This window comes from Danio rerio, chromosome 12 (assembly GCF_049306965.1).
Source record: "Danio rerio strain Tuebingen ecotype United States chromosome 12, GRCz12tu, whole genome shotgun sequence".
Classification (NCBI taxonomy): domain Eukaryota; kingdom Metazoa; phylum Chordata; class Actinopteri; order Cypriniformes; family Danionidae; genus Danio; species Danio rerio.
Genome location: NC_133187.1, coordinates 30,377,668 through 30,395,171, shown reverse-complemented (window position 1 = coordinate 30,395,171; position 17,504 = coordinate 30,377,668). Strand labels below are relative to the sequence as shown.

Here is a 17,504-nt window from a genome sequence, read left to right as displayed (position 1 = left end):
CTGACAATCCATGTTAGAAAGAGTACTGAAGAAAAATGCTTGAGTAAAAGTACTGTTACTTGCCTAAAAATGCAGTGCAAGAAGAGTAAAAGAATCTGTTTTAAATATAGTATAGTAAAAAGTAGACCTTTCAAAAGTACTCAAGAGTTGTGAGTATAACGCTGTAAAAAGCTAGTGCATTTGTGGATATGGATGTGTGTAAATAAAACATTCTGTAGTGCATTTACAGTAGTTATTGCCCAGCAGGCACACAATTTCTTAAGACGTATGGGTTTAATTTTTGTCGTGACGTCAGGTGACCGAAATTCAAAGCCTATCCAGCGTCTAGGACAATGTTATTTTGATGTCTAATAATGACGTTGATATTTGGTTGATTTTTGGTTTGCATTAGAAAGAGGCCAAAATCTCAAACCAGCGTCATACTGACGTCAAATACTGACATTTATTCATCAAGTATGGCTACCAAAATACAACGTCTGATAGACGTCATAGTGGTAACGTCCTCACAAAATCAAGCTGTAACTTCATTAGACGTTGAAATTTGGTTGCTTTTAGTTTAGAAGTTCAGTTCTGACAATAACCCGCCTTTCATTTCCAAACAAAATGCAACGACCCTGGGTGTTTTAGTCATCAAACAGTAAACATCCTTCATCTTCTCATCAGTGACATGCATCTAAACAGTCTCTGGATCAATGTGTGTAAAGATTTTGGACATCATCTTGGACATTTTTAATGTTTATGAACAGTTTGCTTCAATTATAAATCACCCACGTCTTGAGGTAGTTCAGTATGATGCAAATTACTTTCTATGTGTGATTTGATCGGACAGGAATCACAGAACTGATTTTTCTGATCCCCGTAGACAAGAAAAAGTAGTAACTGCAGGTTGAAGGACAGTAGTGAAGTAAAAGTACAGATACAGTGCTAAAAATGTACTCAAGGTAAAGTAAAAGAACACGTTTTAAAACTACAGTACCTTTGTAAATTACTATTCCTTAGAAAAATTACTCAATTACAGTAATTTGAGTATTTGTAATTTGTTACTTCACACCACTGCTGACAATGCTTTCAAGAACAGCTTTATAAAATGACACTATGCATAGCTCCAAAGAGAAGAAACCTCTGTAAAAAAAAAATACAGTCTCTGGTGTAAACAAGAACAAACCCACTTTATGTGTGTTTTCCATGTAAAAGAACTGTCAATGTAAATGCCCACAGACTCGGGTCTCTGACTGAGTAATAGAATGGTCATGCATGGTCGCCTATATACTTTAGGTCAAAAACCATCTCTTCTATTTTCTTAGTATTTATTTTCAGCTTATTTTTATAACACTAGTCAACAACCGGCTAATTTGTGACTGGTAGATAACACTAATGGAATCATTCTTGTAAAGTAAACTTAATATTAGTAAGTGTTGAATTATGATTATTAATACATGCTGCACAATTATCGTTAATTTTTAGTTCATGCTAGTAAATACACTATTGGATCCTTATTGTATGTGACCCAAGTACTCTAGATGTTTTATATGCTAAAACACATAAATCATTTATTTGTGGCAACTCAATTTTAATTAATTTTAATTATAGAATTCATGGTCACACATTACAATAAGGTTAATTAGTTAATGTTAATTAATGCATTTACAAACATGAACAAACAATGAACAATACATCTACTACTGTATTTATTCATGTTAGTAGACGTTAGTTAATGAAAATACAGTTGTTCATTGTTAGTTCATGTTAACTCATGGTGCATTAACTAATGTTAACAAGCATGGACTTGGATGTTAACAATGCATTAGTAAATGTTCAATTATGATTAATAAATGCTGTACATGTGTTGTTCATGATTAGTTCATGTTAGTAAATGCATTAACTAATGAACCTTATTGTAAAGTGTTACCGAATTCATATTATTTAAGTTTAAATAAGGAAGTAAACTTCAATCATTCATTCATTCATTTTCTTTCGGCTTAGTCTCTATTTTAGAGGTTGGCACAGTGGAATCAACCATTAACTATTCCAGCATATTTTTTATGCAGTTTTAACCAGTATTGGGAAAGTAAACTATATACAGAATATACTGTATATTATTAATGTGTGGAGGAGACGTTACACTCTGATTCTTTGCCCAGTAGGATAAAGGTTACATTTTCATAGTAAACAACAGCCCATTTAAAGGTCAGATGGAAAATGAAGTCATTGGAGCACAACAGAAGTCATGAATGAAACAACAAACCTCGAAGAAACCATGAACTTGATGAAGGTCAGATGTGCAGGGAAAAAAACGGTTGATGGAAATGTGAAAGTAACGTCAGGATCATTTTGTGTGTAGAGAGCACGGTGTTCTTGATGGATTAACCTTCTCAAGAGCTGCCTGATAAACAAGTGCTCTGCTTACTGCATCACCTACCATAAAGCACGTACTCCATGTAAGGATAGACAGTAAGCTTGTTGACGTGCAGGAGGCTCTGGAATGTTTCACACACTGGTAAACTTTAAATCAACGTGCCAACATTACTGTATCAGATTACATCTATCTATCTATCTATCTATCTATCTATCTATCTATCTATCTATCTATCTATCTATCTATCTATCTATCTATCTATCTATCTATCTATCTATCTATCTATCTATCTATCTATCTATCTATCTATCTATCTATCTATCTATCTATCTATCTATCTATCTATCTATCTATCTATCTATCTATCTATCTATCTATCTATCTATCTATCTATCTATCTATCTATCTATCTCCCCGCCTGCCTGCCTGCCTGCCTATCTATCTATCTCTATCAAAAAGTGATTAGTTACTTAACGTAACTAGGGAGTAAACCTGTTAGAACTTGAAACTGTTAAGTTGACCTGTAGCTTAAAATTTGTAATTATGCACAGTTAATTTACTTAATTTTAAGACAACACGTCTACTCACTTTTTTACAGTATATATAATTTATTTTATTTTCATTTAGTTTTTCTCAGTCGCTTTGGTGCGTTTCTTACAACACTAGTGCATCTCTGCAGTTAACAGTTAATGCATTTCTCAAAACAATTAGTACAAACTGCAAAACATAGAGATGATAACCTGCAAAAGCGCGTCACATGCTCAAAATGGATTGCTCATTCCTCAAAAGCAAGTATTCATGTCAATCAAAGTGTCCGTATCCTCAAAATGAAAAGTCCTGACACCATTGTTTATGAACAAGATAGTCAAATGGCTTTGTCATGTTTACATTATGACAGTTTACGCTGTACAGTTTTTCAATGCAAAAAAAAAGTGATTTTGGTGACACTTCCTGAAAATGCTCAAAACAGCACTATATACTATTTGCACAGGTACTGACAGGCTCAGTCCTGCTCAGCTTCAGTGAGTAACCAGTCTTGGGCTGCTGGGTGATAGAGCTGTGACATGAAAAAAGATCATGATCAGCATATTAATATGCATAATAATAAAACACAAACAGGCCTGAAACAGATGTTTTTCCATGTTCCACAGCTGTGACTAATTAGTAGAATATTAGTAGAAATTATTAATTTATTAAGCTTAAAGTCTCACATTTGTTAATATAGCAAAAATTGTAAAAAGTATTTTCATAAAAAGTGACTGAAAAGTCCATTTAGACAGTTAAAAATATAGCAGAAAATAAAACAAATAAAAAAAAAAGATCATGATTTTTAAATAAATATGATCAGGATATTGATTTACTCCATAAACAATGAAACAGGTCTGAAACAGATGGCTTTCCTTTGTTCTACAGCTGTGAAAGCCTGAAGCCTCATGTGAGAGAATCTACAGAGACGTGCGAGTGCGAGGCCACTTCCAGGAATCCTGATAGGAAAAGTACAGGCCATAAACGACGGACTGTACGTGTTGCTGTGAGTGGAGATGGAGGGTCGTCGGGTGGAGTGAAGGCCTGTGTAATGTATGCAAACACATCCCAGTGGCTGTTTTCGTTCTAACATGCCTGTCATTCCCCTCGGCTGTGTTTACTGATGCCGCTTATGTAAAAGACTGCAGCCATGCGTGTGTTGTTTTGCTGGCTGGACTGTTGTACTGAATGGACTGGTCTTATCTAATCACACCATTGACTGCTCATTGCTTTATTGACAGTGAGAGCTGAAGCTGCTGCCAGACGCTGTTATGCGTTACTGAATGATGTGTGGCATGGTTTTTACAGTTGAGGAATGAGATCAGAAACACAATGTTCTTGTTGATTCTGTTGTGTTAATGTGGGCAGATGAGATTACATAAGAGTTGATTCGGTTTTATTGTTTCAAACAATTTGAATCAGTTAATGAGGCAGCAGTGAAGTCTTTTAGTCCTGCCAGGCTCATTAAACCTGCAATTACACTTAAGTACTCAGTGTAGGTTTGGTATCATTCAGTTACTTTTGTGTTTTTTGCTTATTAGTTTAAATTATTTTTCTTTTTTCTGTTTAAATTTTTGATTAAAGTTTTAGTAAAATTGTTTTGGAATTTAATCCTTTTTAAATAAATTATTATTTATAATTAATACAATTATTTAGATGTTTACGCTGTAAACATATTTGTTAATTTACAGCTTCCGTATTTTATGATTCACAATTATTTTTTGTGATTTGCATTTTGTTACCTTTATCTTCTCTGTTACCTTTTGATGTTGAAAATTCAACTTTACCGTAAAACAAAGTAACTTTTTGTAAAATCAATAAATGTATTATTTTCTCATTAACAATTTAAAGAATCACTTCAGTATACATGTAGACATTTTTTTAACCACCCTCCTCTCATTCCCACCCTCACAGGACAGAACACTTAAATACAAATTGTAAAACATCAAGCTGATGTGTTAAATAAGAGGACATAAACAAGTAAACAAACAATGATGACATATAAAAGAATAAAACAATGAAGAGCCATACTTTTTCATCATTATTTTCAGTCATTATTTTAAGTCAATGTAAAGTCCAAGTTATTCTTCCTTTAATGGAGCAGAAGAACAGATTCAACCCCCAGTAACATAAATCTTGGATCAGGTGGAAGATTAACATTAGCAATTCTGCCTTTACAAAGTAACTTTTATCGACATTTTAGTTTTTTAAAATAATATAATATTTAAGAAATAATATCTAGAGAAATAAGTCTGTAAAATAACAGAAAATGTACTGGCAGTTTATGACAAGGTTTTTGTATTGAAATATACACCAACCCAGACTATATATCACATTAAACTATTAAAATGTTATTAGAAGTTACTTTTTAAGTTTAAACGTAGTTGGACGAAAGCTCAAGATCATATAATGCAATTCAAAAGCATAAATAAACAAGCAAAAATGAAATAAAACCTGGAATCACAAAATATAGAAAACTGCTAATTTAAAGCTTTATTTTAATGTGTAGTTTAGCTTTAAATTTAGTTTATTTATTTGTTAAAAGTTGTATTTTATTTTAAGCAGTACAATAATTATTAAAATTTTGTGCATTCTTAATTTTTGTGATCATTATATTTGTGTTAATGTAAAAAAAGTATGCATTTAGGCCACAATGGAATTGCTGTTGAGATTTTAATATTTCACCCCCATGATTTTACACCAGGTGCAAAGAAAACTTCTTCTTGAGACTTTAACAACAACCAAAAAGTTTATATGATTTTTTTTTTCAAATATTTCCTTTAATATTTGAATATTCTTTTTAAAATATAAGAATATTTTTAAACATTATAGCATTTTTATTTCAGCATCATTTTCAGTTGTTGCTATTTTAGCTAAGATAGAAAGATGGATGGATGGATTCTCTTTACAAGCATTTTGATTTTCGTGTTCTTGACTAGGAAAATTGAAGAACCTGTTTTGAAATAGGCTACAGGTCTCCACCTTGTGGTGACTTTTGTTATTGCAAATTTTTCTTCAGCGAACTACTGCATCATTTCTGTAGAAGACACTGGCAGTTTAATTTCAAGGGAACAACAGCTATTGGTGCATAACTTACATTATACTGTTGCCTACACACACAGTATCTTTTAGCCTATACTTTTTAAATCTTCAAATCTTCCTCAAATGACCACATTTTCCCCACCACGTTGCTTAATTCTGAAACGTGAACATCTTATTTATTAACTTATTCCTAATAGATTGCACAACAAAAACTAAACTGATTTAACGTGTTATTTTAGATATTGTGTCAATAATAATGTGTGTCTGAACAAAAAGTAATAGTAGGCTAGTAGTATTAGCATACTTGTTAACTGTTTAGCTGATAATGCAAGTTGTTTTGTCGCTTTAACCATCGACTTGCCATTTGGGTTTTGAACGATACTTACGAAAGCAAAAATTCAAACAGTTAAATAATGTGTTGAGTTTCAGTGTGAGAGTAACTGCACTGTATTATTTGCATGGCTAGACCGATCTGTCACATAAACTAATAACATTTTGAAATGTTTGTTTAGTTAAAAATGCTCTTTGAATAAACGCTTGTTTGTTTACTATATTGTCTGTAGTGTGATAAAAGTGCTTTGTGTTATAATAATAATAATAATAATAATAACAACAACAACAATAATAATAATTTTATGTATTTTATTTATTTATTTATCGTTCATTTATTAATTTATTTATTAGTTTATTTATATTTTAAGAATGAAGTCATACTGTTCAGTGGCATTTTTAGTAAATATTTTAATGTCCTTTAATTTTAACATTTTAACATTTTAAATATATATTTATTGATACATGTAAAAATATATTCATTTTAAAAGATACATGTATGTGTTAAAAGTCATTTATACAATGGCTGAATCCTTGGTGCACATTTCTCTAATGCTGCATGTATGCAAATGAAACAAACAAACAAAAATTCGACCAAAATGTTGCTGACCCCATCAGCTCAAAAACCGCCTGCGGCCATTTTTCATGTGCAAGTTAGCACCTTATTTGTGAACACTGCCACCAATATCCCATGACAATACTGGTGTGAAAGTCAAACTAGCAACTTCCTTTTGTACAGCATTAGTGTCCACATATAATCTGGTGCAGTATATGAACTCTATTCAATATACTTGCATACTGTAAGACACAGAGAGCTGCTCTTTGTGAAAAGGTAAGCATCAAACCTGTATCAATTTGTAAAAGTTTAAATTAATAAATCACTAATAAATACTCAAAGTGCAGTTCTAATCTCACTACCTGTGAATGAAATGAGGCACTTTATTATTGTTATTATTAACCTTTGTTTTAAATGTATTTAAACAGATAATGCACAGTTGAATATTCTTTTTCTTTTTCACTTTAAGATGCTTTCCTTATGCTTCCACCTGTTTGCTGTGTTGGTAATCTGTGCAGATTGCAATGAGAACAGAGATATTTCAGTAAGCATGATGGAGTTGGTTAATGTAATTGATGATAAAGTTAAAATCCCCAACATTTAAAAACAATCTTAAACCGCAGCTTTATATAATAACTAATATTTTATGTTTATTTAAATTGTGTTCCAGTATACATTCAAACGTTGGAATGCACTTGACCAGCCTTTGCAGGAACAACTTGCTATAGTGTACAAGGTACATTAGTGGTGCTGTTAAGTGGAAAACATTTGAATGATTAAAAGGACACTGGGATTTTTTATTGTTCATTTCTCTGTGTATTTACTGTATATAGGAGATGGAAAGCTTGAAACAAGAACAATCAGTAATGAAACAAAAGCAAGAAGCCTTGAGCCAGGTAACAATGATTAATATAATTCATACTGTATATAATTCAATTATATAATGAATGTTAATACATTTTTTGTGTACAATGTTTATAAATTTACTGTAGAACAGGCTCATTTTTTATTTGTTTTACCTAAAACTGAAATATTAGAATTTATTCGTTTGAAAGCATTTATAACCTTGGATTTGAATGCTGTGCCACTACTGGAATTGCTGTTCATGAGTCCTTGTTCAACTATTTTTCAGAAAAATCCTCCATGCACATTCTAATTTTTTTTTCTAGAATATTCTGCATATTTCACCAACAGATAAATTTGTTTAGGGTGAAGCAATGGCGCAGTTGGTTGTGCTGTCTCACAGCAATTTTACTTGTTTCTTTATGGAAGTATTTTGTGTAGTTTCTGAAGAGCAGGACTAAAAGAAAGTTTGTGAAAACATCTGTTATGTAAATTTATTATAGTTATAAAAATTACAAATACATTCAATTTGAATTATACTTATTTTTTTATGATTAACATTTTGCCTATTTTGCATGGAGCTTATGAGCAAAGAGACTAAGTACTTTAAAAAAAGTTTACATATGCTTCAATGTATTTATATTTATCCAATGTGAGACAGATTAGGCAGTTCATTCCGCTGTGGCGACCCCTGGGGACTACGCTGAAAATGAATGAATGAATGAATGAATGAATGAATGAATGAATGAATGAATGAATGAATGAATGAGACAGATTAAACTATTTCCATCAGAAAATTATTAATTCATCCACCAACTTATCCGGCATATGTTTTACACAGCGGATGTCCTTCCAGCTGCAACCCAGTACTGGGAAACACCCAACCCTCTTACATTCACACACATACACTATGACCACCTGATTCAATTCACCTATACCACCTGTTTTTGGACTGTGAAGGAAACCAGAGCACCTCGAGAAAACTCCACAGAGACTCAAACCAGCGACCAGCGAAAATTATATCATTGTTTTTTGTTTTATTTTGTAGGTATTACCATACTGTTCACAAAACCCTATTGATACAGATGTGGAGTTGAATTTGACATCACTACAAACTGGTAAGTTATTTTTTAACCCCATTTTTTAACCATATAAAAGTTACACAGATTAAAAGAGAACAACAACTACCCAATACACATTTATTTGAAATATTTCAGTCATATATATTACTGTTTGTTTGCATTCCAATGTTGCCTTTAAACGATAAATTTGTAAAATGTACTTTATTCAATATACTTGAGGCTAGAAGGAGGTTTTATTTGTTTTTTTGTGATCTTGTGTGCCATAATCACTCACATGTACAATTTTCTATGTACAATTAAGGTCCTGAGAAGAACTATTCTTTGCATCTAATGTAAAATCGATTTATGAAAGGAAATAAAGGTAAAATATAATTATTTTTTTTTGCCTAAACGTAGGTTTTTTAACATGAACACAGACAAATCTTACATGAAAAAGGCAAAAATTTTCATAAGAATGCAATAAAAGTTTCTATAATTATTGCACTGAATTAAATTAAATTAAATTAAATTAAATTAAATTAAATTAAATTAAATTAAATTAAATTAAATTAAATTAAATTAAATTAAATTAAATTAAATTAAATTAAATTAAATTAAATTAAATTAAATTAAATGTATTGGTCAAAAGTAGTAAATTGTTTTGAGCCGTATGTTTGATCCATTGTTTTTAAATTTTAGGTCTTCCAGTTGGACGTTTGTCTGACAAACTCATTAATTGTTTATTTGACATTTTTGCCTTTGCTGCCAGGAAAAATATACTGATAAACTTGATCAGTGACAAACTTAATAAGGGTGGCACAATATTATTAGGCAAATGATTCCCTTAGAATTCCTTACCTGTTTCATTCATATGTCCACTGTGTCATTTTATTAAGTTTGGATTCCCTACTTGGATTTTATTGATGTTTCTTTAAACTGCATTGTGAGTTATGGTATGTCAGAATTAAATTTATGTATTTTATTTTCCTATTATTTTATCTTCTATATTTTCATTTTGTCTATTTATTTACTTATAAATATAATTATTCCGTTTTTCTTTAGCATTGTGTTGTTAAAATGGGCATTTTTAAAATTAAGTACAATTTAATTTAATTTAATTTAATTTAATTTAATTTAATTTAATTTAATTTAATTTAATTTAATTTAATTTAATTTAATTTAATTTAATTTAATTTAATTTAATTTAATGTGAAGTGTTTAACATTTAGGTGTAGTAGTTAGTGTTGTCGTCTCACAGCAAGAAAGTCACTAGTTTGAGCCTCGGCTGGGTCAGTTGGCATTTCTGTGTGGAGTTTGCATGTTCTCCCTGCGATTGTGTGGGTTTCCTCCGGGTGCTCCGGTGTCCCCCATAAAGACATGGTATAGGTGAATTTGGTAAGCTAAATTGGATGGAGACGAAGGCTCTGACGAGAATGACAGTGAAAACCCATTGGACCCCTGCGTTCATTATGCTACGTTGTACTAGAGCCTGAGAGCCACAAACTACAGCACCCGAAATGTTGCCTGTGACCGCCAAGTCGATTGGAAAGGCTGGTACCGTCTCTTCTACAGCGGTAAGACCATTCAGATGCCCGAGTGGTGTGTGAAGGTAGAAAAAAGTGGGACCCACTCTCTACTGTGGCTCGATGGTGGTCATCCTTGCATTCGGGATGGGGTGGTCACTCTAAAAGTCTGCGGAAACTGGAAAAACAACTGCTGCATGTTCAAGTCCAATCCTATTCAAGTCAAAGCATGTAGTGGAAACTACTACGTCTACTTGTCAATTTAATTTAATTTAATTTAATTTAATTTAATTTAATTTAATTTAATTTAATTTAATTTAATTTAATTTAATTTAATTTAATTTAATTTAATTTAATTTAATTTAATTTAAAATTCATGGGTGAGGCAGTGGCGCAGTAGAGAGTGCTGTCGCCTCACAGCAAGAAGGTCGCTGTGTCGCTGGTTCGAACCTCGGCTCATTTGGCGTTTCTGTGTGGAGTTTGCATGTTCTCCCTGCATTCGCGTGGGTTTCCTCCGGGTGCTCCGGTTTCCCGGTACAGGAAACATGCGGTACAGGTTAATTGGTTAGGCTAAATTGTCCGTAGTGTGTGAATGTGTGTGTGGATGTTTCCCAGAAATGGATTGCGGCTGGAAGGGCATCCGCTGCGTAAAAACTTGCTGGATAAGTTAGCGGTTCATTCCGCTGTGGCAACCCCAGGTTAATAAAGGGACTAAGCCGACAAGAAAATGAATGAATGAATGAATTTAAAATTCCTTGGGTGACGCGGTGGTGCAGTATATAGTGCTATCGTCCCACAGCAAGAAGGTCACTGGTTCGAGCCTCAGCTGGGTCAGTTGGCATTTCTGTGTGAAGTTTGCATGTTCTCCCCGCATTTGCGTGGGTTTCCTCCGTGTGCCCCGGTTTCCCCCACAGTCCAAAGACATGGTATAGGTAAATTGGGTAACCTAAATTGTCCGTAGTGTATGTGTTTGAATGAGCGTGTGTGGCTGTTTACCAGTGATAGGTTGCAGCTGGAAGGGCATCTGCTGTGTAAAAACATATGCTGGATAAGTTCATTCCGCTGTGGTGACCCCACATTGTTAAATCTGAAACCTGATGTTTGTAGGCACCAGTCATCCTCTGTCCGCCTTCACTCAGAATGTGGATGGAGACGAAGGCTCTGGCGAGGATGACAGTGAAAACCCAGCAGACCCCTGCTTTCATTATGCTGCGTTGGACCAGAGCTGGAGAGCCACAAACTACAGCACCCGAAATGTTGCCTGTGACCGCCGAGTCGATTGGAAAGGCTGGTACCGTCTCTTCTACCGCGGTAAGACCATCCAGATGCCTGAAAGGTGTGTGAAGGTAGAAAAGTGTGGGACCCACTCGCCACTGTGGCTCGACGGTGGTCATCCTCGCATTCGGGATGGGGTGGTCACTCGAAAAGTCTGCGGAAACTGGAAAAACAACTGCTGCATGTTCAAGTCCAATCCTATTCAAGTCAAAGCATGTAGAGGAAACTACTACGTCTACAAGTTTGTCAAACCAGTTGCTTGCCATTTGGCGTATTGTTCAGGTAAGATGGGAATTTATTTCAGAAATTAAAGTAATATAAAAATTGGTTTCTGCTTTATTTTGATGGTCCCATTAAGACATGGAACTACTTGTCATCTAATTGTCATTTGAGTATTAGTAGACAGTTAGGTTAGGGTTGGTAGAGTAAGTCAACATGAAGAGTTTAGATGATGGAGTGTCGTCTGAAAATGTGATCTAAAATGATTTTTTTTTGTTAGACTATTGTATATAGGTTCAGTAATTTCATGTTGATTTTTTTTCATTGCTTTTAAACTAAAATAACTGAACACAAACATAGGAGTCACACACACACACATATACATATACACATATACATATATATACATATATATATATACACATATACATATATACATATACATATATATATATATATATATATATATATATATATATATTCATATTCTATTCTATTTTTGAGTGTGCATCCACATTACTGATTTTAGAAAACAAAATTAGGTTGCACTTAATTTTGATGGTCCGACCTCTACTAACAGTCATGAGAACATTCTTACACTGTTAACATAGAGTTCGTAAAATAAATTGATGTACTTTCAAACTTACATGTAGTCATTAGAATTTCTGTTATTAACTAAAACTTTAATTTTAATGTAGATAGTTTAATACTCCAATAACTTAAAGTACTACTTAAAATTTTGAATTTTAGTTATAAAAAAAGTGTTGACAGATGTTATGTAAATGCTTTGCTAATATTCTACTGATAATACTTCACTCAAAAATACTTTTGCTGCTTGTTCAAACTAGTTATTTAAAATAAGTTAAAACAACACAATTCTTAAGATTGATTGGTGGACAACTTAACTGCTTTATGTTAAATCCACTTAAAATTTGTAAAAGCTAATAAGTCAATTGATTTCTGTTGAGACAACTCGAAGAAATTGTGTGGAAGCTGGCATTTTTTAGAGTGTTGTGGATTTACTAAGTAAGTTGAATTTCATTAATTAATAAAACAATGTGTTAAGAAATATCATGTAGGAGCTCTACTTAATACTCTACTGCTCATACTTGCAGTGTTACTTATAGTCAGTTGAATATTTTAGCAAATTGTTATCAGATATTATGTAGACACTAATACTCTAATGAAAATACCTACACTGTTATATCAACAGAATGCCTAAATCAGATCATCAAATTAACGTGTTATTCAATTTGAGGTATTTCTGTACACTGTACGCATATTTGACTGTCACACACCATGCTTTCAGACATCAACACACTTGTCTGTGGAAAATGTAAAAAAAGCGAGTCTTGCATCAGCAGAGACAAAATCACCTACATGTGTCAGAAAAACAAAAGGAGAGGTGAGTCATTCTCTTTGTTATTAAATTAAATTAAAGAATAATTTTACCCCATTATTTTCATTTTGAGATGAAACACGTCCTTGGTGAGTAACATTGTATATTGCAAGACAATGGTAATCATTACTTAAGTAAAAATGAACAAACAGAAAAAAGTTAATCAGAGGATGTTAAATGAATACACATAAATCACAACTCTTGATGATACATTCAAGTGAAACAACTGGCCTGTGCAAGAATTTATTTAACTGTTTGAAAGAATCAGGTTTCAGAATAGAATTTGATTTCCAAATTTATTGTAGACTGGATAAAATATGTTCATAAAAAGTTGCTCAAGAGCTGAATGTATCGCCAGGAGCCAGAAATATTAGTTTTATTTGACCTCTATATGTTTTAGTTGACACTGTAAGTTGGTTGGTGTTGACTTGCATTTTATAAATCACCAATGCCCAGCTAAGAAAAAAAGCCACCTAGATTTGCAGAAGGTGTTCAGTTTTGGGTGAAGTAATTAATCAATAAGTGTGAAAAGAAGTTTAAATGATTAAATCATTTCAATGTCTGACATATACACAGCTTCTTAACTTTGATTGTAATACACTAATGTAAAGCTGCTTTAAAACAATAATTATTGTGAAAAGTGCTATACAAATAGACTTGAATAAAGACATATACCTTTTTTAAAAAAATAACAAATACCTCTCTTTCCTTTTCTAATCCATAGTGAAAGCAAATGTGCATTTTTTCGCTACCTACCCAGCCAGCATTGCAGGAAAAGTCAACAAGATTGTGTTCAGGAAAGTGTATGTAAATCAAGGCCAGGCTTTCAACCCTCGCACGGGGATCTTCAGAGCTCCGGTGTCAGGCGTTTATCAGTTCTTCTTCTCCACTCAGACTGGGGGAAGCGGTGCTACTGACCTATGGCTTGTTGTGAATAATTACTGGGTGGCTGTGTCTCATAGCAATGTACAGGGTTCCAGCTCGGTTGGGAATCTCTCAACATACATGACGACTCTGCGCAAGGGGGCGATAGTTTATGTGACCCATAATCGTGGCCGCTCTTGGGCCAATAGCGCATCCAACACCATCGCTTTTGGGGGTTCATTACTTATGGTGAGAAATATCTAAGATGATGTAAAAGCCGACTGGGTTATTAGAGGCTAAATTTACTAGTATGTTCAACTTGGGAAGTATATAAAATATCTATCAGAGGCTTGTTCTGAAAACTTAGCTTTATACGTTTCTGGAGATTGCAAATTATGTAGCCTGAAGTACAGATGGCTGGTCAATCAATACAATTGGTTGGGTTTAGGGAAGGAGGAGGGTGGGTCAGTCGATCGGTTAGTCAGTCAGTCGTTCAGTCAATCGTTTTGTCAGTTGGTCAGTCAGTCAACAGCGGCTTCTGGTGGGTTTACGCTAGAACAGCAGGCATGACTGGCACTCGCAAGAGAAATTTGAGATGTCAAAAAGCATACACAGCAGACTCTGCTGAATTCGTGAAAGCAAAGACTGCAAAAAAAATTTTTAAAAAATGTAGCGGTCTCCAGAGATGTATTGAGGTACCTTTTCAGAATGAGCCTGGGTTGAAAATGTCTTGTCCAGTCTATTCATTGCTTTGTTTAAATACCTGTGCCCTTATGTCATATATTTCAAATGTTTTTTTTTTTATTACTTTGCCATAAAACTTCTGAATGAATGAAAAGAATGTCTTTGTTATTATTATTATGTTCTGTTTTAATTTTGAATTATTTTTATTTTCATAAAATAATTTTTAAACGTTCGTATTGACATTGAAATGTACTGTATATGATATATATACAGTTAAAGTCAGGATTATTAGCCCCCCTTTGAGATTTTATTTCTTTTAAACATATTTTTGATGTTTAACAGAGCAAGGAAATTTTCACAGCATGTCTGATAATATTTTTTCTTCCGAAGAAAGACTTATTTGTTTTATTTCAGCTAGAATAAAAGCAATTTATAATTTTTTTAAACCATTTTATATTTTTCAGAAATAAAGGTACGCGAGCTGTCACTGGGGTGGTACCTTTTTAAAATGTACTCATTTGCACTTAAAGGGTCCATATTGGTACCTCAAAAATACATATTAGTAGCTAAAAATTTTAAAAGGAGTACTTTTGTACTTTTTAAGTACTAATACCCTTGAGGTATTAATAAGAACCTTTAAGGTACAAATATACTCTTTGAAAAGGTACTACCCAGTGACAGCTCACATACCTTTATTTCTGAGAGTGTAGGGACAAAATTATTAGCCCCTTTAAGCACTTTTTTTTCAATAGTCTACAGAACAAACCACTGTTATACAATAATTGCCTAATTACCCTAACCTGCCTAGTTAATCGAATGAACCTAGTCAAGCCTTTAAATGTCACTTTAAGCTGTATTGAAGTGTCTTGAAAAATATCTTGTAAAATATCACTTACTGTCATCATGGCAAAGATAAAATAAATCAGTTATTAGAAATGAGTTATTAAAACTATGATGTTTAGAAATGAATTTAAAAAATCTTAATTATTCTGACTTCAACTATATATATAACTATATAGCTATATATATATATATATATATATATATATATATATATATATATATATATATATATATATATATATATATATATATATATATATATATATATATATATATATTTAGCTTTTAAAGGAATTATTTTAATATTTCACCATGATAGACTGATTGTATGATTTATGATATTGTATACTATTGTACTTGACTACTACAACAAAATAATGCAAACATGTATATTGGGATAAAACCAATATTTTTTATTCATTGTAACTATGTGAATAAAGCATATAAAGATAACAATATTTTAAATGATTATATATTTCATACAGTTGAAGTCTTTTAAAATATCATAATGCACCTGTAGCTTAGTTTTCTGCCTTGTTTTCTCAGATTTTCTCCATGGGTGGCGAATGCTATGAGTATCACCATTGAGCCATGGTTGCCGTTTGGCTGTAGGTTTTTAAAAATTTCAAAGGAGCACACAACTCCATGATATCATTAGAAGTGCAATTAAATATTGACGTTGACTAATTTATTCCCTAACCAAAGGACAAAGATGGAAATAATGAGTGTCTTAAAAAATGACTGGCCATTGAAAAATTCAGACAACAAACACGGCGGTCTGGTGGTTTGTTAATTAGAAAAGGGTCTGGGAATTTAAATATTAAAAACAACTGGATTGTGATCAGACAGATAACCATCGTCAATGTCTATAATTGAGATAGGAATCCTTAAAGATAGTACCAAATCTAGTGTGTCCAAATTTATGAGTAGACAAATTAAGTTAGATTACATAAATCAATGAAGAATTCAGATGCGAAAGACCTCTAAATACCGTTTGAAATGTTCTTCTAAAATTAGCCTTTTTTAACAGCATATCAGACTCCTGTGGGTAGGTTCAGTAATATCAGTTTTATGGCAAAAAATAAGTCTTTTTCATGGTCTTTAAAGTAAAATAACTCAACATATATATATATATATATATATATATATATATATATATATATATATATATATATATATATATATATATATATATATATATATATATATATATAAAAAATACTTTTTGATCATATTTGTTTATATACTATTATTTTACTATATTGTTGTTGTTAAAATTGAAGAATGGATGTAGATATGGTAAAGTGTTATGTAATTGTTAAGTTGTAGTGTTGTCTTAGTCTCCTAGAGACACAGGCGGGGGCAGCAGAGTCATCCTATTGTGTTTAATCAGCCACAGAAAACTGCATAGAGCAACCTGAAGCTCATCTTGAGTCCTCATTAAACTTAAACATGTTCTTGTGTTCTGAAGTCACCACATACAGACGCTGACAACACGTGCCAGTCCCAAATCACATTTTAACACATGAGGGAAACCAAGGAAATGCGTTTTATTAATGTTTTAGCAGACAAAAATCACGTTTTGTTTGCTTGAGCTTACCAAAAGGAAATAATTCGATATTGATGAATTCTGTTGTCAAATGTGTTGTAATAACACTGAATCATTATGCTGAACTACACGACAGTTCATTCCAACTGGGATGCATTGCCTTATATGGACAGGACAGACGGACATTCCAGAGATATATAAACTCTGATGATTACTATTATACGTCCTTCAAGAATGTCAACTATGCACAATTCAAATGCGACCATCCCATTCAAATTAAAGATAATTATCAAGTTAACCATTGCAAGTTATTTCTTATTTTAACTAAATAGCCTATATTTGATTTTGCACAAACATACTTTAGTTTTTATTAGTAAGAAAATGCATGCTTTTTATGTTTCCACTTCCACTATTTAAATAAATTCTCTAGCTCTT

At 32.5% G+C, this 17,504-nt stretch overlaps 1 protein-coding gene across 4 annotated transcripts in view; it reads left to right on the top strand.

Moving 5' to 3' along the window:
- The window catches only part of LOC100538338 (uncharacterized), a 137,486-nt gene extending 122,879 nt beyond the window's left edge, over positions 1 to 14,607 (top strand). For 2 of the 4 annotated variants that reach the window (XM_073918552.1, XM_073918553.1), the window contains 7 exons: positions 7,279 to 7,353; positions 7,480 to 7,545; positions 7,643 to 7,705; positions 8,701 to 8,770; positions 11,344 to 11,793; positions 13,040 to 13,135; positions 13,854 to 14,607. In XM_073918552.1, coding sequence (XP_073774653.1) covers positions 7,279 to 7,353; positions 7,480 to 7,545; positions 7,643 to 7,705; positions 8,701 to 8,770; positions 11,344 to 11,793; positions 13,040 to 13,135; positions 13,854 to 14,257 — 1,224 coding nt within the window. In that variant the 3' untranslated portion in view covers positions 14,258 to 14,607. Of the gene's footprint in view, positions 1 to 3,769; positions 3,935 to 6,946; positions 7,086 to 7,278; positions 7,354 to 7,479; positions 7,546 to 7,642; positions 7,706 to 8,700; positions 8,771 to 11,343; positions 11,794 to 13,039; positions 13,136 to 13,853 lie in introns of those variants that run through there. The other 2 variants (XM_073918551.1, XM_017358651.4) reach the window with 2 other exon arrangements.
- Positions 14,608 to 17,504: the final 2,897 nt, after the last annotated feature.